Raw genomic sequence first — 26858 nt, 5'->3', positions numbered from 1 at the left:
ACCATGGTGACACTGTACTGCTAGGGTGATAGTATGTAAAAAAAAAAAAAAAAGTTTAAAAATTATAATATTTGGTTAGAAACTAATTTGGCTTTTTTTTTTTTTTAACTAAAAAGATAACGGAATAAATTTTGGCCAAGATTTATGATGAAATATTATTTATTTGCAAAATTTTATAAGAAACACTTTCTTTCAAAATTTTTGGACTTTTTCATTTACATAGCAAAAAAAAATAATCCCAGCGGTGAATAAATACCACCAAAATAAAGTTTTATCTGTCTCAAAAAAATGGTAAAAAATTCATATGGATACAGTGTTGCATGACCGCGCAATTGTCATTCAAAGTGTGATAGCGCTGAAAGCTGAAAATTGCCCTGGTCAGGAAGGGGGTAAAAGTGTCTGGACTGGAAGTGGTTAAAAAAAAAATGTGTCTCATAGGACCTTTCACACGGGGTGGATTTTGTTCCAATCAGCTGACAGATTCCCTGCTGCTTGGAGCAGAGCGGATGGATGACACATCCCTGTCCACTCAGTTTCTGCAGAGCATATACGGACTAAGCCCATTCTGCTGTATGGGTGGCTGGGAGTAAGCAGACTCTGTTTTCTTTTTACACCTGATTTCCCTCCAATCTGCACCATCGTAACAAGAGGACAGATCAGACCTGGAGTTAGACAAGTCTGTTTACACCTGCCTGTCCATTGGGGTGAATGGACCTTCTAATCAGGTACACCCAAAAAACTGACAAGCAGACCTGATCAGAATTGCTGTGTGAAAGGGGCCTAATAACACTTCAAATACAGTCTTATCCTGCCAGAAGCTGGAGTGCATCTAACTTCCTGTGCTGCACTGAAATGCAGAGCAGTGCTGTTAGCCCTGTCTGGCATGCCATCCCAAATACCTGAGCCTGATCTCAATCGGGCACTGCTCTCTCTTCCCCCCTGCACAGCCATTCAGTGGGGAAGATAAGTGTCCTGCTGTTTCTCCTCCCCCAGCTCCTTATGCAGCTGGGAACAAGAGTGTATGTGATCACTTATAAAAACGGGGGAAAAAGTATTTATATTTTTTTTATGTTTTAAATGTTTTGCTTTGCATTTCTATTTTAAACTTAATGGATTATTTTCCAAGGTGAGTGTTTGGTTTTTTTTTGTAATTTAAGGTAAAAAGAAAATAAACTTCTACCTTTACAACCACTTTATCCATTTTCCCACTGCCCTATAGCAGAAATACTGCTACAGGGCGGCACGGTTGTGCAAAAGCACATGTATATATAGTCCGGTCCATAAATATTGGGACATCGACACAATTCTAACATTTTTGGCTCTATACACCACCACAATGGATTTGAAATGAAACGAACAAGATGTGCTTTAACTGCAGTCTGTCAGCTTTAATTTGAGGGTATTTACATCCAAATCAGGTGAACGGTGTAGGAATTACAACAGTTTGCATATGTGCCTCCCACTTGTTAAGGGACCAAAAGTAATGGGACAGAATAATAATCGTAAATCAAACTTTCACTTTTTAATACTTGGTTGCAAATCCTTTGCAGTCAATTACAGCCTGAAGTGTAGAACGCATAGACATCATCAGACGCTGGGTTTCATCCCTGGGGATGCTCTGCCAGGCCTCTACTGCAACTGTCTTCAGTTCCTGCTTGTTCTTGGGGCATTTTCCCTTCAGTTTTGTCTTCAGCAAGTGAAATGCATGCTCAATCGGATTCAGGTCAGGTGATTGACTTGGCCATTGCATAACATTCCACTTCTTTCCCTTAAAAAACTCTTTGGTTGCTTTTGCAGTATGCTTTGGGTCATTGTCCACCTGCACTGTGAAGCATCCAATGAGTTGTGAAGCATTTGGCTGAATATGAGCAGATAATATTCCCGAAACACTTCAGAATTCATCCTGCTGCTTTTGTCAGCAGTCACATCATCAATAAATACAAGAGAACCAGTTCCATTGGCAGCCATACATGCCCACGCCATGACACTACCACCACCATGCTTCACTGATGAGGTGGTATGCTTAGGATCATGAGCAGTTCCTTTCCTTCTCCATATTCTTCTCTTCCCATCACTCTGGTACAAGTTGATCTTGGTCTCATCTGTCCATAGGTTGTTGTTCCAGAACTGTGAAGGCTTTTTTAGATGTCGTTTGGCAAACTCTAATCAGGCCTTCCTGTTTTTGAGGCTCACCAATGCTTTACATCTTGTGGTGAACCCTCTGTATTCACTCTGGTGAAGTCTTCTCTTGATTGTTGACTTTGACACACATACACCTACCTCCTGGAGAGTGTTCTTGATCTGGCCAACTGTTGTGAAGGGTGTTTTCTTCACCAGGGAAAGAATTCTTTGGTCATCCACCACAGTTGTTTTCCGTGGTCTTCCGGGTCTTTTGGTGTTGCTGAGCTCACCGGTGCGTTCCTTCTTTTTAAGAATGTTCCAAACAGTTGTTTTGGCCACGCCTAATGTTTTTGCTGTCTCTCTGATGGGTTTGTTTTGTTTTTTCAGCCTAATGATGGCTTGCTTCACTGATAGGGACAGCTCTTTGGATCTCATCTTGAGAGTTGACAGCAACAGATTTCAAATGCAAATAGCACACTTGAAATGAACTCTGGACCTTTTATCTGCTCATTGTAATTGGGATAATGAGGGAATAACACACACCTGGCCATGGAACAGCTGAGAAGCCAACTGTCCCATTACTTTTGGTCCCTTAACAAGTGGGAGGCACATATGCAAACTGTTGTAATTCCTACACCGTGCACCTGATTTGGATGTAAATACCCTCCAATTAAGCTGACAGTCTGCAGTTAAAGCACATCTTGTTCGTTTCATTTCAAATCCATTTCGGTGGTGTATAGAGCCAAAAATGTTAAAATTGTGTAGATGTCCCAATATTTATGGACCTGACTGTATGCGATCTTGCATTTCTGGGTTGGGGGCGTGCTGCCATTGGTGGCCTCACCTGTCACTCACCACGTCCCGGCCAGTGATTCCCCGCCAGCGGTTGCCATGTATCATTGACGGGGGAGAGACTCGTAGGTAAACACAGATCTCTCCTCTGTCAGCTCCTGCACATTGCTGTGTATGGCTCTGCATAGCAGAGCCATACAAAGCAGTGTGCTTACAGTCTAAAGCATGCACACACAGAGCACACAGTTAAACCTTTGATTGCCATAGATGTTAGCCCCTTCCTGCCCAGTGCCATTAGTACACTGTCAGTGCTTTTTTTTTTTATTAGTATTGGTGTCAGTCAGTTCCCCCCAGTGTCAGAATGCCTGCTACAGTCCTGCTATAAGTTGCTGATCAATGCCATTCCTAGTATTAAAAAGAAAAAATTCAATATATATACTGCCGTTTTCTAAATGCTATAACTTTCACATAAACCAATTAATTTACATGTATTGGGTTTTTTTTTAGCAAAGGTGGCAGAATAAATTTTGGTCTACATTTATGACGAAATTTGATTTTTTAAGTTTTTTTACTGGACATGTTTAATAGCAAAACGTAAAGAATATTGTTTTTTTTTTTTTCCCCTCAAAATTGTCGGTCTTTTTTGTTTATAGCGCACAAAATAAAAAACACAGGCAATCAAATACCACACAATTATCAGTTAAAGTAACGCAGTGCCGTATGGCAAAAAATGGCCTAGTCAGGAAGGGGGGTAAATCCTCTGGCGGGCAATGATTAATATCACTTTCAATTTTCAGGTCTTGTTTCCACCAGACATTCCCAATGCAAGAATAAGGCAGTTTGCCTTTTGTCCTTTGTCTTCAGTCCTACAGGGCATGTTGTAATTTTTGTGGAGCACATTCCAACTTCCTAGAACAAATTGCAATTCTCTGCCTCTAACAGTATTACCCAGAGATTTAACCACTTCCTGACCGCAGATAGCCGAATGACGGCTTTACTGCGGCTGGCCAGTTCTGGGTGTACGTCATATGACGTCCTCCCAGAACATGCTCTCCTGCACAACCCCACCCAGCGATCTCCATGATCGCTGTGTGCTACGGATACAGCTGATCACGTGATATGGTAAAGAGCCAATCACAGCAGCCTTTTACCACGTGAGCAGCAGTGTCCAATGACACGTTGATCACCGGGAAATGCAATTGCCAGTTATCGGCTGTACTTTCCTCACGCTGTCACAGCGTGAGGAAAGTACTGCTGAGAACCGGCAGTTGTCAGAGGAGGGATTGGCACTGATAATTGGTGCCCATCAGCGCTGCCCACCTGTGCCTGTCAGTGCTGCCTATCCATGCCACCTCATCAGTGCAGCCACATCAGTGAAGGAGAACAATTACCTGTTTGCAAAATTTTATAATAGAAACAAACTTTTTTTTTTTTTTTTATAAATAGCGCAAAAAATAAAACGCCCAGCGGCAAGTACATACCACCAAAAGAAAGCTCTATTTGTGTGAAAAAATTATAAAAATTTCATATGAGTACAATGTTGCATGGCGGTGCAATTGTCATTCAAAGTGCGACAGTGCTGAAAATTGGCCTGGTAAGGAAGGGGGTATAAGTGCCCAGTAGGCAAATGGTTAAAAAAAATAAATAATGAAAAATGCAAAATAAACCCGTGAGGTGTGAATGAGCCCTCATCCTGCAATTTACATCGGTTTGTCTGCAACAGTTCTTCCTTTTTGATAATTGTGCAATAAAGGCTGATTAAAAGACCAGACTAAAACACACTGACATCATAATGAGTCACTGCTGTGCTGAGCTGATAGAGAACTGTACAGAGAACAATGAAGAGGAAACAGGATAGTACTTTATGTAACAACTTTCTGGGATCTTGACAACGTGTCACACCATAATTAAAATTGCATTTATCATGGCTAAATGTTCCGGATGTCATAAATATTTACAAAGGTATATACACCTGGCAATGTAAGGCGATATGACTTGAGAATTTAGGCTGCAGCTCATCGCACTAATTTGATGAACATGTTTCATCAGTGTTTCCAACAGAAAACCCATGTGAGCTCATAGAACCTGGAAAGCCAGTGGTGATGGTACCTTACACAAGGTAACTGCGTACACAGTGCAAGACTTAAAGTGTTACTAAACCCAGGACCCTGCATTCACTATATCTGGTCTCCCACAGTACATGGAAATGCAATTATTTTAGTAAATATAAACTGCTAAATCCCTTTTCTCATCAGCAGTTGGAGCAGTCTTGTGACTTTCTACCAGTGTTCAGCAGAGCACTGGTTAAAGTTTGTAGGAGGAGTTTTCTTTCTGCTCTAGGAGGATGGAAATCCCCTGAACCTCTGTCTGCACAGTGCTGATCACATGCACTCTTTCAAGAAAAAACCCCCCACCTCTAGCAATATACACCAAACTGAGCATGTGCATGTCTAGGGTTCAGTCTGCAGATAAGTGGGGATCACTTGAAAAAGGGGAGGAACAGAGAAGATAGGATCAAACAGCCTTTTTACACATTGCAGAGGATTAACCCCTTAGGTTCCACAGTGAGTATAACAAGCATGCTTTACTGCACATACAGACTGATTTTACTGTTGTGGGTTTACACCGTGTTCCAAATGATTATGCAAATTCTATTTAAGTGTCACAAAGATTAAATATTTTGTTTTTCAGTGTAACTCATGGATGGCATTGTGTGTCAGGGCTCTTTTGATCACTGAAAACAATTTCGGACACCTGTGATAATTAGATTGACAGGTGAGCCTAATTTAAGGAAAAACTACTAAAGGATGATGTTCCACATTATTAAGCAGAGCACCATTTTCAAGCAATATGGGGAAGAAAAAGGATCTCTCTGCTGCTGAAAAGAGTGAAATAGTTCAATGCCTTGGCCAAGGTATGAAAACATTAGATATTTCACGAAAACCTAAGTGTGATCAGCACACTATTAAGAGATTTGTGGCTGATTCAGAGCACAGCCGGGTTTGTGCAGATAAAGGCACATTGAGGAAGATTTCTGCCAGATCCATGCATCGGATCAAGAGAGCAGCTGCTAAAATACCATTACATAGCAGCAAACAGATATTTGAAGCTGCTGGTGCCTCTGGAGTCCCACGGACATCAAGGTGTAGAGTCCTCCAGAGTCTTGCAACTGTGCATAAACCTTCTATTCGACCACCACTAACCAGTGCTCGCAAGCAGAAACGGCTGCATTGGGCAGAAAAATACATGAAGACTAATTTTCAAACAGTCCTGTTCACTGATGAGTGCCGTGCAACCCTGGATGGTCCAGATGGATGGAGTGGTGGATGGTTGGTGGACGGCCACCCTGTTCCAACAAGGCTGCGACGTCAACAAGGCGGTGGTGGAGTCATGTTATGGGCCGGAATCATGGGAACAGAGCTGGTCGGCCCCTTTAGGGTCCCCGAAGGTGTAAAGATGACCTCTGCAAAGTATGTGGAGTTTATGGCTGACCACTTTCTTCCCTGGTACAGAAGGAAGAACTATGCTTTCCGTAATAAAATCATCTTCATGCATGACAATGCACCATCTCATGCTGCAAAGAATACCTCTGTATCAATGGCTGTTATGGGGATAAAAGGAGAGAAAGTCATGGTGTGGCCTCCATCCTCCCCTGACCTCAATTGAGAAGCTTTGGAGCATCCTCAAGCAAAAGATCTATGAGGGTGGGAGGCAGTTTACATCCAAACAGCAGCTCTGGGAGGCTATTCTGACATCTTGCAAACAAATTCAAGCAGAAACTGTCCAAAAACTCACACATTCAATGGATGCAAGACTTGTGAAGCTGCTATCAAATAAGGGGTCCAATGTTACAATGTAACGTGACCTGTTAAAATGTTTAAAAAGTTAAAATGTTGTTAAAAGTTTGATTGAAATAGCTTTTGATTTCAGTAAATATGCTGCAAACACAACAAATGACAATTTTCAGTTCTTTACAATCTAGAAAGTGTTTTGACACTTACTGTGCGTAATATTTTGGAACAATGCATTGTAAGTGTTTTATGTTTAAATAAATACTGTTATTAGGAGGTTTGTTCAATAAAATGTGAGTTGTACTCCTAATAGTTGATAACATGAGAATTATGCTGACTGTTATTTACAACAATTATTTAGGTAAATGAGAAAAATATAATTTGCATAATAATTTGGAACTTTAAAACTCTTCCCACTTTTCTGAAAAATATAGGTTTCTTTGCCTTTGCTCTGGCTGTTGGTGAGTTATCCCCGAACTTCCTGTCCTGACGACGCAGACGTGGTCTATTCAACAAAGAAACAGGCTGACAAAAGGTTAAACCTTCCTCACTTTTCTTTGAAAAAAAATCGTTGGTAGTTTCTTTTACTGCTTTAAATCATATCCCCATTTTGGAGCTTTACCCTCGTTAGTTGTCACATAACAGTGTTTGTGTCAGGCTGTGTGCGCAGGACGTGAGGCATGTCTCTCCAGTAAGGACAAAGAGTTGCTAGCTTTTTCATACAAAAGGGTTATAATCTCTTTAATTGCAGCCCCATCAGCAGCACATACTCGCCCTCACTTCACAATTGTGAGAAGAGAAAAAGAAAACTACCCAGTAGTTCTACATATTGGAAGCATGTGACAGCACTGTTGCTCAGCCACTCAGTACTGGACCTGGGGGAAGGAATGAGTTCTAATCTTACCTCTTCTTGGGGACATCTTTCAATAGGGACACCTGTCTAAAAGGGAAATTCCTCTCACTTTGGGTGATTTCCCCTAACTTCCTGTTTAGTTTCAGGGACAGGAAATAAAAGGGAAATTTCTCCAATGGTCAAAATAAAATATTCTTACAAGATTATACGAACATATTGCAAAAGAACTGGAACAATCTGTTTTACACACTATTTGAAGAACAGCTTCTCTCTCAGTCCATTGTTCCTCTAATTAAAGAACAAGTTCACCTTTGGAACATGTCCCATCAGTGTTATCTGTGAATGGAATAGACTACAAGTACTGTCAGCCATCGCGGTTGGCAACTTATAGTTCCCAATGAACTGTGAGGACGCTGGTGACTGCTCTTGTAATTCATTGATCTTCCTGCTGTCAAGTAACTGCCTGCCCATGCAAGGTACGGGAAGGCAGCTATCCTAAGAGTCTGCAGGAGCCTTACATTGCACCTGTGATCTACTGATCGTGAGTGCAATGTTCTGCAAGCTCTTTAGAAAAAAAAAATAAGCATTTATTATTTTTTTAAAGGTGAAATTATCCTTTTAGTTGTCTATACACTGAAAATTTAGCCTGGTTCCTCATAAACTGACAGAAATATGCCCAGTGGTCCTGTTGCCCCCCTCTCTGGCTTGGCATCTTTTGAGTGAAAGATCACAGAAACCAAGTGGAAAATTGTCAAACAGCAGTTGCATTCAAATGCAGCCACTGTGTGGGTATTCTCACAGCTGCTGGTGGTGGCTGTCAGAATACAATGGAGTGAAAAATCTTGGATTTTCTAAATGTCCTCTTTTAGAACAGCAGCACAACCTCAGACACCCTACAACATGAATCCATCTCTGATGCAGTGTGCTTTGAGGAACAGTCAATGAGGAGCAGTATGCGGCAAAAGACTACCTGAATTTAAGAAGACGCTGTGCACCAATCATCTTACAGCCCTCCTGCAGTGTGATAGAGTTGTTTTCTGATCACCAAGCCGTAATTCCTCTGCACCAATGCAGCCAGGTGACCAGGATTCACTTAAATGCTCTGCATGGCTGGGTGCTGAGGTGAGTTTCCCCCACCACAGTTATTATTATTATTATTATACAGTATTTATAAAGCGCCAATAGTTCGCTCAGCGCTGTACATTATAAAGGGGGACAGAACATGTGACAGAACAATACCAATACAATGCAAAACATGAGGGGATCGAGGGCCCTGCTCTTTCAAGCTTACAATCTAGGAGGGAGGGGATGGTGGCACAGGAGGAGATAGCTGTGGGGGATGGAGTGGTAGGAAGAGTGGAGGAGGTCGGCAAGTTAGCAGGGGGCGGGGTAGGCTTCCCTGAAGAGATGGGTTTTCAGGGTGCGCCTAAAGGAGAGGAGAGTAGATGATAATCTGATGGGTTGGGGCAGGGAGTTCCAGAGGATGGGTGACACCCTGGAGAAGTCCTGGAGGCGGGCATGGGAGGAGGAGACCAGGGAACTAGAGAGAAGGAGGTCTTGTGAGGAGCGGAGTGTGCGTGTTGGGCGGTACTTGGATATTAGGTCAGTGATGTAGTTCGGGGCAGTATGGTGGACAGCTTTGTACGTCAGCGTTAGGATTTTGAATTTGATCCGTTGCGCAATCGGAAGCCAGTGGAGGGATTGGCAGAGGGGGGTGGCGGAAACGGAGCGGTTGGAAAGGTGAATGAGTCTGGCAGCCGTATTCAGGATGGACTGAAGCGGGGATAGCCAGCGGCGAGGCAGGCCAGTGAGGAGGGAGTTGCAGTAGTCGAGTCGTGATATGATGAGGGAGTGGATGAGCTGTTTAGTGGTTTCTGGAGTTAGGAACGTGCGGATTTTGGCGATGTTGCGGAGGTGGAGTCTGCACGAGTTTGTTAAAGAGTGGACTTGGGGCTGGAAGGATAGGTTGGAGTCCAAAATGACACCAAGTACTCTGGCCTGCGGGGCGGGTTTGATGGTGGTGTTGTTGGACATGATGGAGAAGTCAATGGGGGGTGGTGTCCGGGCTGGAGGGAAGACAAGAAACTCGGTTTTGGAGAGGTTCAGTTTAAGGAAGTGGAGCGACATCCAGTCTGATATGTCGCTCAACAGGTGTGTGATTCGGGCGGAGACCGAGGGGGTGAGGTGGGGGGTTGAGAGATAGATTTGTGTGTCGTCGGCATAGAGGTGGTAGTTGAAGCCGTGAGAGTGTATGAGTTGGCCAAGGGAGGAGGTGTAGATGGAGAAGAGAAGGGGCCCGAGGACAGAGCCTTGAGGGACCCCAACAGAGAGGGGGAGTGAGAGGGAGGTGGTGGCATTATAGGTAACGCTGAAAGAGCGTTGTGACAGGTAGGATGAGAGCCATGAGAGAGCAGAATCTCTGAGGCCGCGGGAGTGTAGTTTTTTGAGGAGGAGGGGGTGGTCGACTGTGTCAAAGGCCGCAGAGAGGTCAAGGAGTAGGAGCACTGAATAGTGGCCATTAGCTTTGGCGGTTAGCAGGTTGTTGGAGAGTTTGAGTAAGGCAGTTTCGGTGGAGTGTAGGGGACGGAAGCCGGACTGTAGGGGATTGAGGAGGTTGTTGTCGTTGAGGTGAGAGCATAGGCGGGCGTAGACTAGGCGCTCGAGGAGTTTAGATGTAAATGGGAGCAGGGAGATGGGTCTGAGGTTGTTCGGGTCATTGGGGTCCAGGGAGGGCTTTTTAAGTATGGGGGTGATGTGTGCATGTTTCAGAGGGGAAGGGAAAGTGCCGGAGGAGAGGGAGAGATTGAAGATGTGGGTGAGGGAGTGTAGGATGGAGGGGGAGGGAGGTTGTAGGAGTTGTGAGGGGATAGGCTCAAGGGGGCAGGTGGTGAGGCGGGCATCAGAGAGGATCTTGGGAGACTTCTTCGATGGTAGTAAGGTCAAAGGTGCGGAGTGTTGGGGGAGCTTCAGTATGAGGAATGTAGGGTGGGGTGGGAGAGGAGGTCAGAGCAGTGGTGGGGCCGTGGGAGAGGGGTGTAGAGGGGGTAGCTGAGTGAGGGGGAAGGGGGTTGGAGGGAGTTTGAGCAGCGACGAAGTCCCTGTGGGTTATGTCGAGGGGGAGGGGGGATAAGGGGGTAGCTGTGTGAGAGGGGACGGGTTGAGAAGGCGTGTGAGTTGCGGCAATGTCCTTGCGAATTGTGTCAATCTTGTTTTTGAAGTGATTGGCAATTTCAAGGGCAGTGAGTGAGGTGCTGGGTGGAGGTGGCGAGAGTAGAGAGTTGAAGGTGGAGAAGAGTCGGCGAGGATTGGAGGAGAGGGCCTTGATGAGGGTCAGGAAGTAGGCTTGTTTGGCAGTATGGAGGGAGGAGGTGTAGGTGTGGAAGGCAGATTTGTATCGGGTGAAGGCTTGTTGGGATTTGGTTTTGCGCCATAGTCGCTCCAGGGCACGACTGTGTCGTTTGAGGGTTTTGGTGTGATCAGTCTGCCAGGGCTGGAGCGGTCGGGGTCTGATGTTGCGTGTGGTTAAAGGCGCTAGTGGGTCAAGGGCTGTTGACAGCGCATTGTTGTAGGCGGTCATAGCCAAGTCGGGGCAGGACAGGGGGAGGATGCGGTCATGGAGTTGATCAACTGCGGAGTGGAGGGAGGCAGGGTTAAGGTTGCGGAGGTTACGGCTGGTAGTAGTGTGACATTTGGAGGGTTAGGCGTTGGAGGATGAGGAGATAGAGAAGGTAATCAGGTTGTGGTCAGAGAGAGGGAAGGGGGTGTTAGTGAGGTTATGGGGAGCGCAGCGGTTGGAGAAGACAAGATCAAGGATATTACCGTCGAAGTGGGTGGTGGATTGTATGCACTGAGCAAGTGCAAAGGAGGAGGTTAAGTGGAGGAGATGGGCTGTGTCCGGGTTGTCGAGGTTGACAGGGATGTTGAAATCCCCAAGGATGATAGTGGGTAGCTCAGAGGAGAGGAAGAAGGGTAGCCAGGAGGAGAAGTCTTCCAGGAAGCGGGGTATGGATCCAGGAGGCCGGTATATCACAGCAATCTTCAGGGGGGTTGGGGAGAATAGTCGGACGCAGTGGGCCTCGGAGGAGAAGGATAGGGAGGGGGGGTTTGGGAGGACTCGGAAGGTGCTCAGCGGTGACAGGAGCAGGCCAACCCCACCACCTTTACGACCGTTGGGCCTGGGTGAGTGGGTCCAAGTGAGACCGCCGTTGGAGAGTGCAGCAGGGGAGGTAGAGTCAGTGGGCTGGATCCAGGTTTCCGTAATCGCCAGGAGGTTGAGGGAGCGGGAAACAAAGAGGTCGTGGATGGCGGTAAGCTTGTTGCACACCGATCGGGCGTTCAGGAGTGCACATGAAAACGGGGGGGAGATTTTAGGGAGCAGGGGGACAGATACTAAGTTGCGGGGGTTGCGGCAGGACGTGGAGGCGGGAGGGTTTTGGGCGGGTGAGGGAGGTAGTGGAGGGCCAGGATTCGGGGAGATGTCCCCCGCGGTTATGAGGAGAAGGGTGAGAAAGGTGGCATGGGAGCGGGCTGTGCAGGAGCGTGAGAAACTACTAGTGGAGGTGTTCGGGTCAGTGGGAGAGTGGAGTAATAGGAGGAGGTGGTAGGTGCCATAGAGGGGTGAGGGAAGCAGTGAGGGCACAATATACAAATGTTTGGGAGGAGCAGAGGGATATAGTGAATGGATTTTGGGAACAGAGAGGAAAATGAGAAGGAGGAGTGGAAGAGGCATTTTGGGGAGGTGATGAAAGCAATAGTAGGTAGATGATAGAAATGAGGGGTAGATGTACAAGTTTTGGGGTGGAGCAGAGGGGTAAAGAAATGAGATTTGGGAACAGAGGATAGTAATATGAAGAGGAGAAGAGGGGTGTATTATATAAAAGGTAAACGGAGTGGGACTCAGGTATGTAAAAGATATTTCCCAGTGTGTTTCCTTGCAGTCTGTCCAGCATGCAGTAGAGTTTCTTGCTGTTGTTGTGTCTTCCTGCTGCTTAAGTTCTCCTGCTTTAGTTCAACTGCTGTGTTTAACTGCTCTGCACTCATTCAAAGCCGCACTCCATCATAAGCAGCACCCCCATCAGAGACTGTGCCCCCCATCAGAGATCTCCCCCATGAGCTGAACTAAATTTATAGGGAGATGCTCAAATGAGCATTCAACTCCGCCCCAATTAGAAGCTGATAAGGCTCACATGAATAGGGGGGGATGTTTCTTAGGAACCAGGCCACAGTCATAAACCTGAGTGCGCCTAGAGGTGAGGACAAGTCAACAGATACACAGATATAATTACATTTGTTGAGAATTTAACAGGAGTCAATGCGTTTGTCTGGTTAAGAGTGGAGGTAGCAGATAAATGCAGTTACCCAGAGAAGAACAGCAGGAGTCAATGTTCTTGAAGACTGTGAAATCTGGTAGGGAGAGGTCAAACCCTGCCCTATTCTACTACAGTGCCTTGAAAATGTATTCATCCCCCTTGAAATTTTCCACATTTTGTCATGTTACAAGCAAAAACGTAAATGTGTTTTATTGGGATTTTATGTGATAGACCAACACAAAGTGGCACATAATTGTGAAGTGGAAGGAAAATGATAAATGGTTTTCAAAATTTTTTTTACAGATAAATATCTGAAAATGTGGCGTGCATTTGTATTCAGCCCCCCTGGGTCAATACTTTGTAGAACCACCTTTCACTGCAAATACAGCTGCAAGTCTTTTTGGGGATGTCTCTACCAGCTTGGCACATTCTGCCAATTCTTCTTTGCAGAATCGCTCAAGCTCTGTCAGATTGGATGGAGAGTGTCTGTGAACAGCAATTTTCAAGTCTTGCCACAGATTCTCAATTGGATTTAGGTCTGGACCATTCTAACATATGAATATGCTTTGATCTAAACCAGTGGTTCTCAACCTTTCTAACGCCGCGACCCCTTAATACAGTTCCTCATGTTGTGGTGACCCCCAACCATAAAATTATTTTCGTTGCTACTTCAGAACTGTAATTTTGCAGTGGGAGGAATAGTGCCCCATCATTGGTATCAGTGGGAGGACTAGCGCCCCATCACTGATGTCAGTGGGAGGAATAGTGTCCCATCGTTGGTATCAGTGGGAGGAATAGTGCCCCATCGTTGGTGTCAGTGGGAGGAATAGTGCCCCATCGTTGGTGTCAGTGGGAGGAATAGTGCCCCATCGTTGGTGTCAGTGGGAGGAATAGTGCCCCATCGTTGGTGTCAGTGGGAGGAATAGTGCCCCATCGTTGGTGTCAGTGGGGGGAATAGTGCTCCATCGTTGGTGTCAGTGGGAGGAATAGTGCCCCATCGTTGGTGTCAGTGGGAGGAATAGTGCCCCATCGTTGGTGTCAGTGGGAGGAATAGTGTCCCATCGTTGGTGTCAGTGGGAGGAATAGTGCCCCATCGTTGGTGTCAGTGGGGGGAGGAATAGTGCCCCATCGTTGGTGTCAGTGGGGGGAGGAATAGTGCCCCATCGTTGGTGTCAGTGGGGGGAGGAATAGTGCCCCATCGTTGGTGTCAGTGGGGGGAGGAATAGTGCCCCATCGTTGGTGTCAGTGGGGGGAGGAATAGTGCCCCATCGTTGGTGTCAGTGGGGGGAGGAATAGTGCCCCATCGTTGGTGTCAGTGGGGGGAGGAATAGTGCCCCATCGTTGGTGTCAGTGGGGGGAGGAATAGTGCCCCATCGTTGGTGTCAGTGGGGGGAGGAATAGTGCCCCATCGTTGGTGTCAGTGGGGGGAGGAATAGTGCGTGTCAGTGGGGGGAGGAATAGTGCCCCATCGTTGGTATTAGTGACACAAATGATGGGGCACTATTCCTCCCACTGACACCAATGATACTTACCTTGCTGACCCCTGCTCCAGCCTGGGCTCGCTCTCTCCCTCTCCCATCTACAGCCTGCAGAAGCAAAATTTGCACTTACCTGTCAGCTGTCTTCCTTCTCTGGCCTCTCTCCTCTTCACTCGGTCCTGCAGCTCCCTCGATCTGCGCGCTCTGCTCCTCCTCTCCAAGCTCCACCTCCTCACCGGTGATTGGCCGCCTGTGTGCCTCTCCTGAGCTACAGTTCCGGTGGCCAATCAGCGGCGAGGAGGCGGAGCTGTTGAGTGATCCCGGAGGTGTGGCCAGGTTACAGGGGCAGCATATCATCCCGCCCACAGATCGCGAGACAGAGCAGCGGTGTCTTGGTTCCTAAGACCATCGGAAATATGTTTTCCGATGGTCTTAGGCGACCCCTGGGAAATGGTCGTTCGACCCCCAGGTTGAGAACCGCTCATCTAAACCATTCCATTGTAGCTCTGGCTGAATGTTTAGGGTCGTTGTCCTGCTGGAAGGTGAACCTTCACCCCAGTCTCAAGTCTTTTTCAGACTAACAAGTTTTCTTCTAATATTGCCCTGTATTTGGCTCCATCCATCTTCCCATCAACTCTGACCAGCTTCCCTGTCCCTGCTGAAGAAAAACATCCCCACAATATGATACTGACACCACTTTTCACGGTGGGGATGGTGTGTTCAGGGTGATGTGCAGTTAGTTTTCCACCACACATAGGCCAGAAAGTTCAATTTTGGTCTCATCTGACCTGAGCACCTTCTTTCACGTTTGCCGTGTCCCCCACATGGCTTCTCGCAAACTGGACTTTTTTTGGCTTTCTTCTTGACACTCTTCCATAAAGGCCAGATTTGTGGAGTGCACAACTAATAGTTGTCCTGTGGACAGATTCTCCCACCTAAGCTGTGGATCTCTTTCCATTTTCAGATGATGGATTGAATAATGTTCTGTGAGATATTCAAAGCTTGGGATTTTTTTTTTTTTTTATAACCCAACTCTGCTTTAAACTTCTCCCCATTATCCCTGACCCATCTGGTGTGTTCCTCGGCCTTCATGGTGCTGTTCTCTAACAAACCTCTGAGGGCTTCACAGAACAGCCGTATGTATACTTAGATTAAACTACACACAGGTGGGCTTTATTTACTAATTAGGTGACTTCTGAAGGCAATTGGTTCCACTATTTTTTAGTTAAGGGTATCAGAGTAAAGGGGGCTGAATACATATGCATGCAAAACTTTTCAGATATTTATTTGTAAAACACTTTTTAAAACCATTTTCCTCCCACTTCACAATTATGAGCCACTTTGTGTTGGTCTATCATATAAAATCCCAATAAAACACATTTACATTTTTGGTTGTAACATGATAAAATGTGGAAAAGTTCAAGGGGTATGAATACTTTTTCAAGGCACTGTATAAAGCCAATAATCTGCGGTGTTGCCCTTTAATTCTCACAAGTCACAATGCTAACGTATTTTGATCTTCATACTGATACATTCAAGTCACTTGACTCACATCCAGAAGAAATCAATTTATTTGTACAAATAAAAAAAACATTTAAATGGAAACATCTCAGCAATATAATCTTGATATTTGATGAAACTGAGCTTCATGATCCTTTGTAGGAATCCAGAGGTAACATGGGTACAATGTGACTTCATAGAGTAGACTGCTCACCCCACTGGGACAGTTCAGTGTGCAGATCATTCAGTCTTTAATGACGGCCTCTGTCTGGTTCTCTGCTGCTTCCTGCAGCTGCAACCTGCGCTGAAAATGTCGATACACCCGGAGACTGCACAGATATCCTCCGTACAGCGTCAGCAGAATCATAGTGCCAGAAAATGTCTTGTACCCAAGATCTGCAAGGCGCTTGTTGGAAAGCATCTTTAACCTGAAAGATAAAGAAATCAGTAATGATGAAAACAGGCAAAACTATAAAAATCCTAATGGTAGAACAGACTCTGTCCATCTCTTCTGCCATAAAATCTTTTCTCCTAGTTCCATGATGGACACAGCCCTTCTATTCTTTGCCTTTTTTTTGTGACCAAGCATAGAAAGGCTGTGTCCGTTAATGAACGCAGAGAAAGGGATTTTACAGCGAGTAACAAAAAAAATCCCATGTCCTCCTGTCTGCCAGCAGTTGATTACGATTTGTGCACTGACAGCCACACATGCACAGCTCAGTGTATGATCCCAGCATCTTACAGATCTTAAGTGCTGGGATGGATGAATTCCAATGTGCATGTGTGGGAGTTATGTCATCCTAGCCCAGCCAATCAAGGCGGCTGAAGACAAAAGTGTCAGCGACTGAGCAATGCGGGGGGATTTTACAAGGAAATGTTCTGATTAAAATTCCGTTTTATGCATTGACATACAGTCATGGCCGAAATTGTTGGCACCCTTGATATTTTTCCTGAAAATCAAGTATTTCACACAAAAAAGGTATTGCATTAACACATGTTTTGCTATACACATGTTTATTCCCTTTGTATGTATTGGAACAAATATAAAACAGAGGCAGAAAAGCAAATATGACATAATGTCACACAAAACCCCAAAAATGGGCTGGACAAAAGTATTGGCACCCTTAACTTAATATTTGGTTGCACACCCTTTGGAAAACATAACTGAAATCAGTCGCTTCCTATAACCATCAATAAGCTTCTGACACCTCTCACCCGGAATTTTGGACCACTCTTCCTTTGCAAACAGCTCCAGGTCTCTCTTATTGGAAGGACACCTTTTCCCAACAGCAATTTTAAGATCTCTCCACAGGTGTTCAATGGGATTTAGATCTGGGCTCATTGCTGGCCACTTCAGAACTCTCCAGCGCTTCTTTGCCATCCATTTCTGAGTGCTTTTTGACGTATGTTTGGGGTCATTGTCCTGCTGGAAGACCCAGGATCTTGGACGCAAACCCAGCTTTCTGACACTGGGCCCTACAGTGCGACCCAAAATCCTTTGGTAATCCTCAGATTTCATGATGCCTTGCACACAGTCAAGGCACCCAGTGCCAGAGGCAGCAAAACAACCCCAAAACATCATTGAACCTCCACCATATTTTACCGTAGGTACTGTGTTTTGTTCTTTGTAGGCCTCATTCCGTTTTCGGTAAACAGTAGAATGATGTGCTTTACCGAAAAGCTCTATCTTGGTCTCATCTGTCCACAAGACGTTTTCCCAGAAGGCTTTTGGCTTACTCAAGTACATTTTGGCAAACTGTAGTCTTGCTTTTTTATGTCTCTGTGTCAGCAGTGGGGTCCTCCTGGGTCTCCTGCCATAGCGTTTCATTTCATTTAAATGTCGACGGATAGTTCGCGCTGACACTGATGCTCCCTGAGCCTGCAGGACAGCTTGAATGTCTTTGGAACATGTTTGGGGCTGCTTATCCACCATCCGGACTATTCTGCGTTGCAATCTTTCATCAATTTTCCTCATCCGTCCACGACCAGGGAGATTAGCTACAGTGCCATGGGTTGCAAACTTCTTGATAATGTTGCGCACTGTGGACAAAGGCAAATCTAGTTCTCTGGAGATGGACTTGTAACCTTGAGATTGTTGATATTTTGCCACAATTTTGGTTCTCAGGTCCTCAGACAGTTCTCGTCTCCTCTTTCTGTTGTCCATGCTTAGTGTGGCACAGACAGACACACAATGCAAAGGTTAAGTGAACGTCTCTCCTTTTTATCTGCTTTCAGGTGTGATTTCTATATTGCCCACACCTGTTACTTGCCCCAGGTGAGTTTACAGGAGCATCACATGCTTGTAACATTCTTATTTATCCGCAGTTGTGAAAGGGTGCCAATACTTTTGTCCAGCCCATTTTTGGAGGTTTGTGTGACATTATGTCGAATTTGCTTTCTTTCCTCCCTTTTTTTGTTTTGTCCCAATACACACAAAGGGAATAAACATGTGTATAGCAAAACATGTGTTAATGCAATACGTTTCGTGAGAAATACATGATTTCCTGGAGAAATATCAAGGGTGCCAACAATTTCGGCCATGACTGTACCTCCTTAGACCCAGTGGGGGGCTTATTTACTAAAGCTGAAGAGGGCAAAATCAGGCTCACTTCTGTATAGAAACTAATCAGCTTCTAACCTTGGGCAGCACAGTGGCTAAATGGTTAGCACTTCCGCCTGGCAGTAATCCCAAATCCCAACCACGGCACCACCTGCCTGGAGTTTGCATGTTCTCCCTGTGCCTGCGTGGGTTTCCTCCAGGTACTCCGGCTTCCTCCCACACTCCAAAGACATGCTGGTAGGTGAATTGGATCCTGTCTAAACTGGCCCTAGTATGTGTATGTAAGAATATGAGTTAGGGACCTTAGATTGTACACCCCTTGAGGGTTAGGGACTGATGTGAATGTACAATATATATGTAAAGCGCTACGTAAATTGACGGCTATATAAGTACCTGAAATAAATAAATAACCTTAGCTTCAATCACGCTTTGGCAATAAAACCTGGAAGCCGATTGGTTTCTATGCAGAGGTGAGCCTGATTTTGCACTCTCCAGCTTTAGTAAATAAACCACAGTCTGTCCAAACAATATGGTCACCTGCTGACTTGGCACCATCCACAGGCAGTTTTAACTCTTCAGTAAGACAAGAACACAATTTTACTTCACATAATTGCAGTACAGAGGGTGATTTTCCAGTTAAAGTGCAAAAACCATGGCATTCCTAAGCCCTGCCTCTGCCGAGGACTAACACTGCTTGCGGGAATATGGAAGAAACAGGAAGGGTCTAGCTAGGACTCAACTAACTAGCCCTTAAAATGAGGGGAGGACAGAGGGAGATGCAAAATCACACAAGTATACAAGTTATGGTGGCTCTAAACCGCGACTAGATGTCAGCATACCACAAAACAATAGAAGCCTGATCCAGTTCAATATAACAGAATAATACACTGCTCAAAAAACTTAAAGAACCACTTTGAAGACACATCAGATCTCAATGGGGAAAATCTCATGCTGGATATCTATACTGATATGGACTGGGTAATGTGTTAGGAACATAAGGATGCCCCATCGTTTGATGGAAATGAAAATGATCAACCTACAGAGGACTGAATTCAAACACCCTGAAAATCAGTGAAAAAATGATGCAGCAGGCTAGTCCATTTTGCTGAAATTTCATTGCAGAAACTCAAAATGGTACTCAGTAGTTTGTATGGCCCCCACTTGCTTGTATGCATGCCTGACAACACCGGAACATGCTCCTAATGAGACAACGGATGGTGTCCTGGGGTATTTCCTCCCAGATCTGGAGCAGGGCATCACTGAGCTCCTGGACAGTCTGAGGTGGCATCGGATGGACTGAAACATGATATCCCAGGTGTTCTATTGGATTTAGGTCAGGCAAGCGTGGGGGTCATTCAGTGGTATCAATTCCTTCATCCTCCAGGAACTGCCTGCATACTCTCGCTACATGAGTCCGGGGATTGTCGTGTACCTGGAGGAACCCAGGACCCACTGCACCAGTGTAGCGTCTGACAATGGGTCCAAGGATTTCATCCTGATACCTAATGGCAGTCAGGGTGCCATAGTCTAGCCCAGCAATGGGCAAACTACGGCCTGGCGGACCTTTTAATCCGGCCCGCGGAGCATGATACTGTCAGGATGTGTGTAGGCGGGGCAGCGTGACGAACGTGAGGGGAGGGGAGCTAGGCTCCTCTCACAGTCCGCCCTGAAGACAGGAACGGCGCGGGAACACGGCGAGAGGAACGTGCGGAGCAAAGGTAAGTGAATTGACACAGGGGGGGACTTGGCTTACTACTTGGGGGGGGAATAGTACTATGGGGGATGAAATACTATATGAGGGATGAATTACTATATGGGGATGAATTAATATGAGGAATAAATTACTATATGGGGGATGAATTACTATATCTACTCTTGGTCCGGCCCCCGGGTCCAATATATGAACCCATTGCGGCCCTCAAGTCAAAAGGTTTGCCCACCCCTGGTCTAGCCTGTAGAGGTCTGTGCATCCCTCCATGGATATGGCTCCCTAGACCATCACTGACCCACCACCAAAACAGTCATGCTGAACCATGTTACAGGCAGCAAAACATTCTCCACGGCTTCTCCAGACCCTTTCACGTCTGTCACATGTGCTCAGGGGGAACCTCCTCTCATCTGTGAAAAGCACAGGGTGCCAGTGGTGGACCTGTCAATTCTGGTGTTCAATGGCAAATGCCAATTGAGCTCTATGGTGCCGGGCCGCGAGCACAGGGCCCACTAGCAGACATTGGGCCCTCATGAAGTCTGTTTGTGATTGTTTGGTCAGAGACATTCACACCAGTGGCCTGCTGGAGGTCATTTTGTAGGGCTCTGGCAGACCTCATCCTGTTCCTCCTTGCACAAAGGAGCAGATACCGGTCCTGCTGATGGGTTAAGGACCTTCTATAGCCCTGTCCAGCTCTCCTAGAGTAACTGCCTGTCTCCTGGAATCTCCTCCATGCTCTTGAGACTGTGCTGGGAGACACAGCAAACCTTCTGGCAATGGCACATATTGATGTGCTATCCTGGAGGAGTTGGACTGCCTGTACAACCTCTGTAGGGTCCAGGTATCGCCTCATGCTACCAGTAGTGACACTGACCCTAACCAAATGCAAAACTAGTGAAAAACAGTCAGAAAATATGAGTAGGGAAAAAAATGTCAGTGGCCTCCACCTGTAAATGTAAAACCATTCCTGTTTTGGGGGTCATCTCATTGTTACCCATCTAGTGTACCTGTTAATTTCATTAACACCAAAGCAGCTGAAACTGATTAACCCCCCCCCCCCTCTGCTACTTAACTGACCAGATCAATATTGTTTTTGATTGGTGTATAAACAGAGAGGACAGAACATCCATGATGCTCCAGGGAGGACAAAACCACTGTTAAAACACGGACACTGCACGCTGGGTCTCCGATGGTGGGGGTCTGATTGATTGGCTGTCACAGTGATTGGGAGCCCACCCCACCGAATCATAATCTAAGCAGTGAGCAGGAGCTGTGACTATGCTGGGGGCCCCGAGCATCCCCCCAGCACACACAGGTGACACCGGCTGTATGTTTATAGGGGGCAGTATGGAGGTCCTCCGCTGTGCTGACACGTGATCACCATAAACAGATCACCAGTGTCTGAGCACGGGGTGTGACCTGCTTTACCTGCAATGCCAACATCTCCATAGGAGAGATCTGTCCACAGGAACATGAAAAGCAGGACAAAGGTGGCCTCATCCACACACCACTGTCGTGTATGGGAATCCTCTAGAAGGACATTATGGCCTGCATCCCTGTCTGGGAGATTCCGGGAGGGAAATGGAACATCTAACTGTTGTCACCAGGCTGGGTGTATGGCAATTCCCCAACATGGGGACACCTGATCTTATATCAACTGATAGAAGTGGGATTTGCCTTCATTTATGCCAGAATGACCAGGAGGGGGCAGATAACCAACATATCAGTGTTATGACCCTGGATCCCCTGACCTCTCCCCCATAACACTGAGCTGTCACCTGACACTGTACACTCAGTCACCCCCTGCACTCCGGCTGCTGTAGTGGCCCATGTCCCTGGCACAGCCAGACACCAAAACATCCTACCCGTGACTTTCACTCCTTCACGACTATCACTTCCTGCAGGAAACACGTGACTCCTCCTATCCATCACCCGCCGGAAAGTCTCGATGGTGTGAGGTGGGTCATGTGGTACCTCTCGGTCCCGGAGGTGCGGCCTTTACGGCGAAGGGCGGGGCAGAGTGGGTCATGTGATATGCTCTTGGTCCCGTAGGCGCGGCCTTTAAGGCGATGGGCGGGACAGCATAGGTCATGAGATATGCTCTCGGACCCGGAGGTGCGGCCTTTGTGGCGAGGGGCGGGGCAGTGCGTGTCATGCGATATGTTGTCGGACCCGGAGGCGCGGCTTTTGTATCCAGGGGCGTGGCAGTGCGTGTCATGCGATATGTTGTCGCACCCGGAGGCGCGGCTTTTGTATCCAGGGGCGGGGCAGTGCGGGTCATGCGATATGTTGTCGGAGCCGGAGGCGCGGCTTTTGTAGCCAGGGGCGGGGCAGTGCGGGTCATGCGATATGTTTTTGGACCCGGAGGCGCAGCTTTTTTAACCAGGGGCGGGGCAGTGCGGGTCATGCGATTTGCTTCCTCTCAGCTTAGGTGCGGCTAGTGCGGGGCAGTGCTAACCATGTCCGCGCCGCTGAGGTTAGAGGGTCCTATGAGGAAAACGTTCTCGGTGAAATATTGGTCTCTGTGTGCCGAACTCTCAAAATCCCGCATGGACATGTGACACCCTGAGACTGCTCTATGGTCCGTACCAGTGACCCCCCTTTCCATAACATGGATTTCTGGTCATACCTAAAACACGTGACTTGTCCATGAGGAGTCCTATCACAGACCCTCCTTCTTTAGTCATAGTCCTGCCCCTTATGGGAGTGTCTGATTGGTGACTATGCTGGCCCAGCTCCTCCACCTTTTGCCCTACCTGCTACTTAACCATTTATGGAGGGGGAATAGTACAGAGTGGTAATGGAGAACTTTCTTCATATAGAAAGCCTCACATGCAGATCACTGAGGGGCCACATAGGCTAGTAACTGTAATACACTGTATTGCCCATATTATTGGTCGGCCTGCCTTTACACGCACATGGACATTAATGACATCCCAGTCTTGGTCCGTAGGATTTAATATTGAGTTGTCCCCGCCCTATGCAGATATAACAGCTTCAACTCTTCTGGGAAGGCTGTCCACAAGGTTTAGGAGTGTCTATGGGAATGTTTGACCATTCTTCCAGAAGCGCATTTATGAGGTCAGACACTGATGGAGGACGAGAAGGTCTGGCTCACAGTCTCCATTCTATTTCATCCTAAAGGTGTTCTATCAGGTTGAGGTCAGGACTCTGTGCAGGCCAGTCAAGTTCCTCCACCCCAAACTCGCTCATCCATGTCTTTATGGACCTTGCTTTGTGCACTGGTGGGCAGTCATGTTGGAGCAGGAAGGGGCCATCCCCAAACTGTTCCCACAAAGTTGGGAGCATGAAATTGTCCAAAATGTCTTGGTATGCTGACACCTTAAGAGTTCCCTTCACTGGAACTAGGGGGCCAAGCCTAACCCCTGTAGAACAACCCCACATCCTAATCCCCCCTCCACCAAACTATACACTTGGCACAATGCAGTCAGGCAAATACTGTTCTGGCAACTGCCAAACCCAGACATGTCCATCAGATTGCCAGACAGAGAAGTGTGATTGGTCACTCCAGCGAACATGTCTTCACTGCTCTAGAGTCCAGTGGTGGCGTGCTTTACACCACAGCATCCAACTCTTTGCATTGCACTTGGTGATGTAAGGCTTGAATGCAGCTGCTCGGCCATGGAAACCCATTCCATGAAGCTCTCTACACACTGTTGTTGTGCTAATCTGAAGGACACATGAAGTTTGGAGGTCTTTAGTTATTGACTGCAGACAGTCGGCAATGGCTGTGCGCTTCAGCATGCGCTGACCCCACTCTGTCATTTTACGTGGCCTACCACTTCTTGGCTGAGTTGCTGTTGTTCCCAGTTGCTTCCACTTTGTTATAATATCACTAACAGTTGACTGTGGAATATTTAGTAGCAAGGAAATGTCACGGATGGACTTATTGCACAGATGGCAACCTATCACGGTACCATGCTGAAATTCACTGAGCTCCTGAGAGCAACCCATTCTTTCACAAATGTTTGTAGAAGCAGTCTGTATGCCTAGGTGCTTGATTTTATACATCTGTGGCCATGGGGTGATTGGAACACCTGAATCCAATGATTTGGAGGGGTGTCTCAATACTTTTGGCAATATAGTGTATGTACATGTGTGTGTATATATATATATATACACACAGACAGTGCTCAGCATAAATGAGTACACCCCAACAGATTTGTCAGAAAACCTTTCCTTTCAGAATCAGCATTTTCTGTGGGTCACGATACTACAAAATACTCCCACATTTGCGGGCCATTGATTGCAAACAAGATTTGTTAATTTACACACAAAAAAGTAGTTTTCCTAACATTCATTAAAGACCATGTTACTAAAATGAATACACCCCAATGAAAGTCTTAGGAGCAAATCCAATTTTTAGACAAAATGCTAATTTACAAGAATTCAACTACAGTTGAATCTAATTATTCATTAAACAGGTGTCCAGCAGACAGTTGATTGTGAAAGGGCGTCACTTAAAGAAAACCATTTCATGCTGTCAGCAATGGCACCACATGGAAGAGAAATGTCACAAAGCCTAAGGAAGAAAATAATTTTTTTACACAAGAAAAGTGAAGGCTACAGGAAGATCAGCAAAGCTTTACTTATTATTACTCAGAATACTGAAGCAAAAGTAATACAAAGATGGAACTGCAACCATCTCACAGAGATGTCCAGGCCATCCACGGAAGTTAACACCTCGATAGGAGCGTCTTCCGATGAGGAGGGTTGAAGGAAATCACCAGGCAGATTCATTGATGTTAGCTAAAGAAGTAGAAAGCCAAACTGGGGTGATTGTTTCCTGTGACAGAATACGGCGTACACTGCAGAGGAATGGCATACATGGGTTTCGTGCACGAAGTAAGCCTCTCCTAATGCCCATGCACAAAAAAGCCCACCTAGAATTTGCCAGTGCCCATGCTAAAAAAAAAGACGACTACTGGGATTCTGGAGTGATGAGTCCAAGATAAATGTTTTTCAAACTGATGGCTTCAAAACTGTATGACATCGCAAAGGCGAGGAGTACAAATAAAAATGCATTGTGCGTACAGTGAAACATGGTGGTGGCAGTGTATTTCTGTCGGCCTACATGAGTGCTGCTGGTGTTGGGGGGCTGCATTTCATTGATGGTATCATGAATTCACAGATGTACTGCTCTATATTGAAAGAGAAGATGCTACCATCACTCCGTGCTCCTGGTCGCCCTTTTCCAACAGGGCAAAGATCCAAAACACACATCTAAGGCCACTGTTGCATTTTTGAAGAACGGGGTGAAAGTGATTCAGTGGCCAAGTATGTCTCCTGATCTGAACCCAATCGAATTCCTATGGGGAATTCTGAAGAGACAAGTTGACCATCACTCACCATCCAGCATCCAGGCTCTAAAAGAGGTCGTTCTTGAAGAATAGAAAAAGATAGATGTTGCAACATGTCTCCAACTTGTTCATTCCATGCCTAGAAGATTTGGTGCTGTCCTTACAAATCATGGAAGTCATACAAAATACTAGATGGAGTAGTTTTTGTTATGGGGTGTATTCATTTTTACATCAACTACTTTGAGTAAAACTGAAGATTTTGTAATCTAAGTTATTTTATTATCCTTACTTTCATGTAATGAGCTAAACAAATGTTCTATAAAACTCAGATTGATCAAAATTGTTGAATTTGTTCTTGTGTTCATTGAAATATTAATGAAAATCTTACTTTTCAAAAGGGGTGTACTTATTTATGCTGAGCACTATATATATATATATATATATATATATATATATATATATATAGATCGGCCATAACTTTATGACCACTGACAGGTAAAGTGAATAACATTGATTGTCTGATTACAATGGGATCGGAAATTGGGTGGGGTATATCAGGCAGCAAGTAAACATGTTATACCTGAAGTTGATGTTGCAAATAGAAAAAATGGACATCACAGTTTGTTGTGTATGGGGCTGCAAGGCTGCAGAGTGGTTAGGGTGCTCATATTGACCCTTGTCCACAGCCATAACAACCTACAATGGGCAGGTGAGCATCAGAATTGGCCCCTGGAGCAATGTTAGAAGGTGGCCTGGTCTGATGAATCACGTTTTCTTTTGCGTCGTGTGGACGGCCAGGTGTGTGCATGTCACTTACCTGGTGGAGAAATGGCACCATGATGCAGTACAGGAAGAAGGCAAGCCAGCAAAGGCAGTGTGCTTGGGCAACTTTCTGCTGGGAAACCCTGCCAATCATTTGGATGTTACTTGACATGTACCACCTACCTAAACATTGCTACTGACCAAGTACACCCCTTCGTGGAAATCGTATCCCCCTGATGGCAGTGTATGGTATGGTTTTAGGAACACAACGAGTTTGAGGTGTTGACTTGGCCTCCAGATTCTCCACATCTCAGTCCAATCAAGTGTCTTTGGGATATGGTGGGAAAATGTCTAATCCATGGAGGCCCCACCTCACAATTTACAAAACGTAAAGGATCTGCTACTGATGGCTTGGTGCCGGATACCACGGCATACCTTCAGGTCTAGTGGAGTCCATGTGTCGGCAGGTCAAGGATGTTTCGGCAGCAAAAGGGGCATCTACTCAATATTAGGTGGGTGGTCATAAAGTTATGGCTGTTCAATGTATACTTTATATATATATATATACCATTATGACCACCCACCATAACTCGAGGCATGATCTCCACTGGATCTCTGAAGGTATGCTGTGGTATCTGGCACCATGCTATCAGTAGCAGAAAC

At 45.9% G+C, this 26858-nt stretch overlaps 1 protein-coding gene across 2 annotated transcripts; it reads right to left on the bottom strand.

Moving 5' to 3' along the window:
• Positions 1-15897: 15897 nt before the first annotated feature.
• Positions 15898-22134, bottom strand: COX14 (cytochrome c oxidase assembly factor COX14). 2 transcript variants are annotated; one of them, XM_089687322.1, is made up of 2 exons: positions 21978-22134; positions 15898-16272 (listed from the first exon to the last, which is right to left on the bottom strand). In XM_089687322.1, exon 2 carries the CDS (start codon positions 16263-16265, stop codon positions 16089-16091), a length of 177 nt encoding a protein of 58 aa, XP_089543448.1. In that variant the 5' UTR covers positions 16266-16272; positions 21978-22134; the 3' UTR covers positions 15898-16088. The 2 variants fall into 2 exon arrangements, with proteins under 2 accessions (XP_089543448.1, XP_089543449.1); XM_089687323.1 differs by having other exon boundaries at positions 21891-22009.
• Positions 22135-26858: the final 4724 nt, after the last annotated feature.

Source organism: Staurois parvus, unplaced genomic scaffold, assembly GCF_062004578.1.
Source record: "Staurois parvus isolate SC_StPar_1 unplaced genomic scaffold, SC_StPar_1.0 ptg000422l, whole genome shotgun sequence".
Classification (NCBI taxonomy): Eukaryota; Metazoa; Chordata; class Amphibia; order Anura; family Ranidae; genus Staurois; species Staurois parvus.
This window is presented reverse-complemented; position numbering and strand designations above follow the sequence as displayed.

Coding starts and splice junctions, on each gene's coding strand:
- COX14 (XM_089687322.1), bottom strand. CDS start 16,265: ATGCTTTCCAACAAGCGCCTTGCAGATCTTGGGTACAAGACATTTTCT.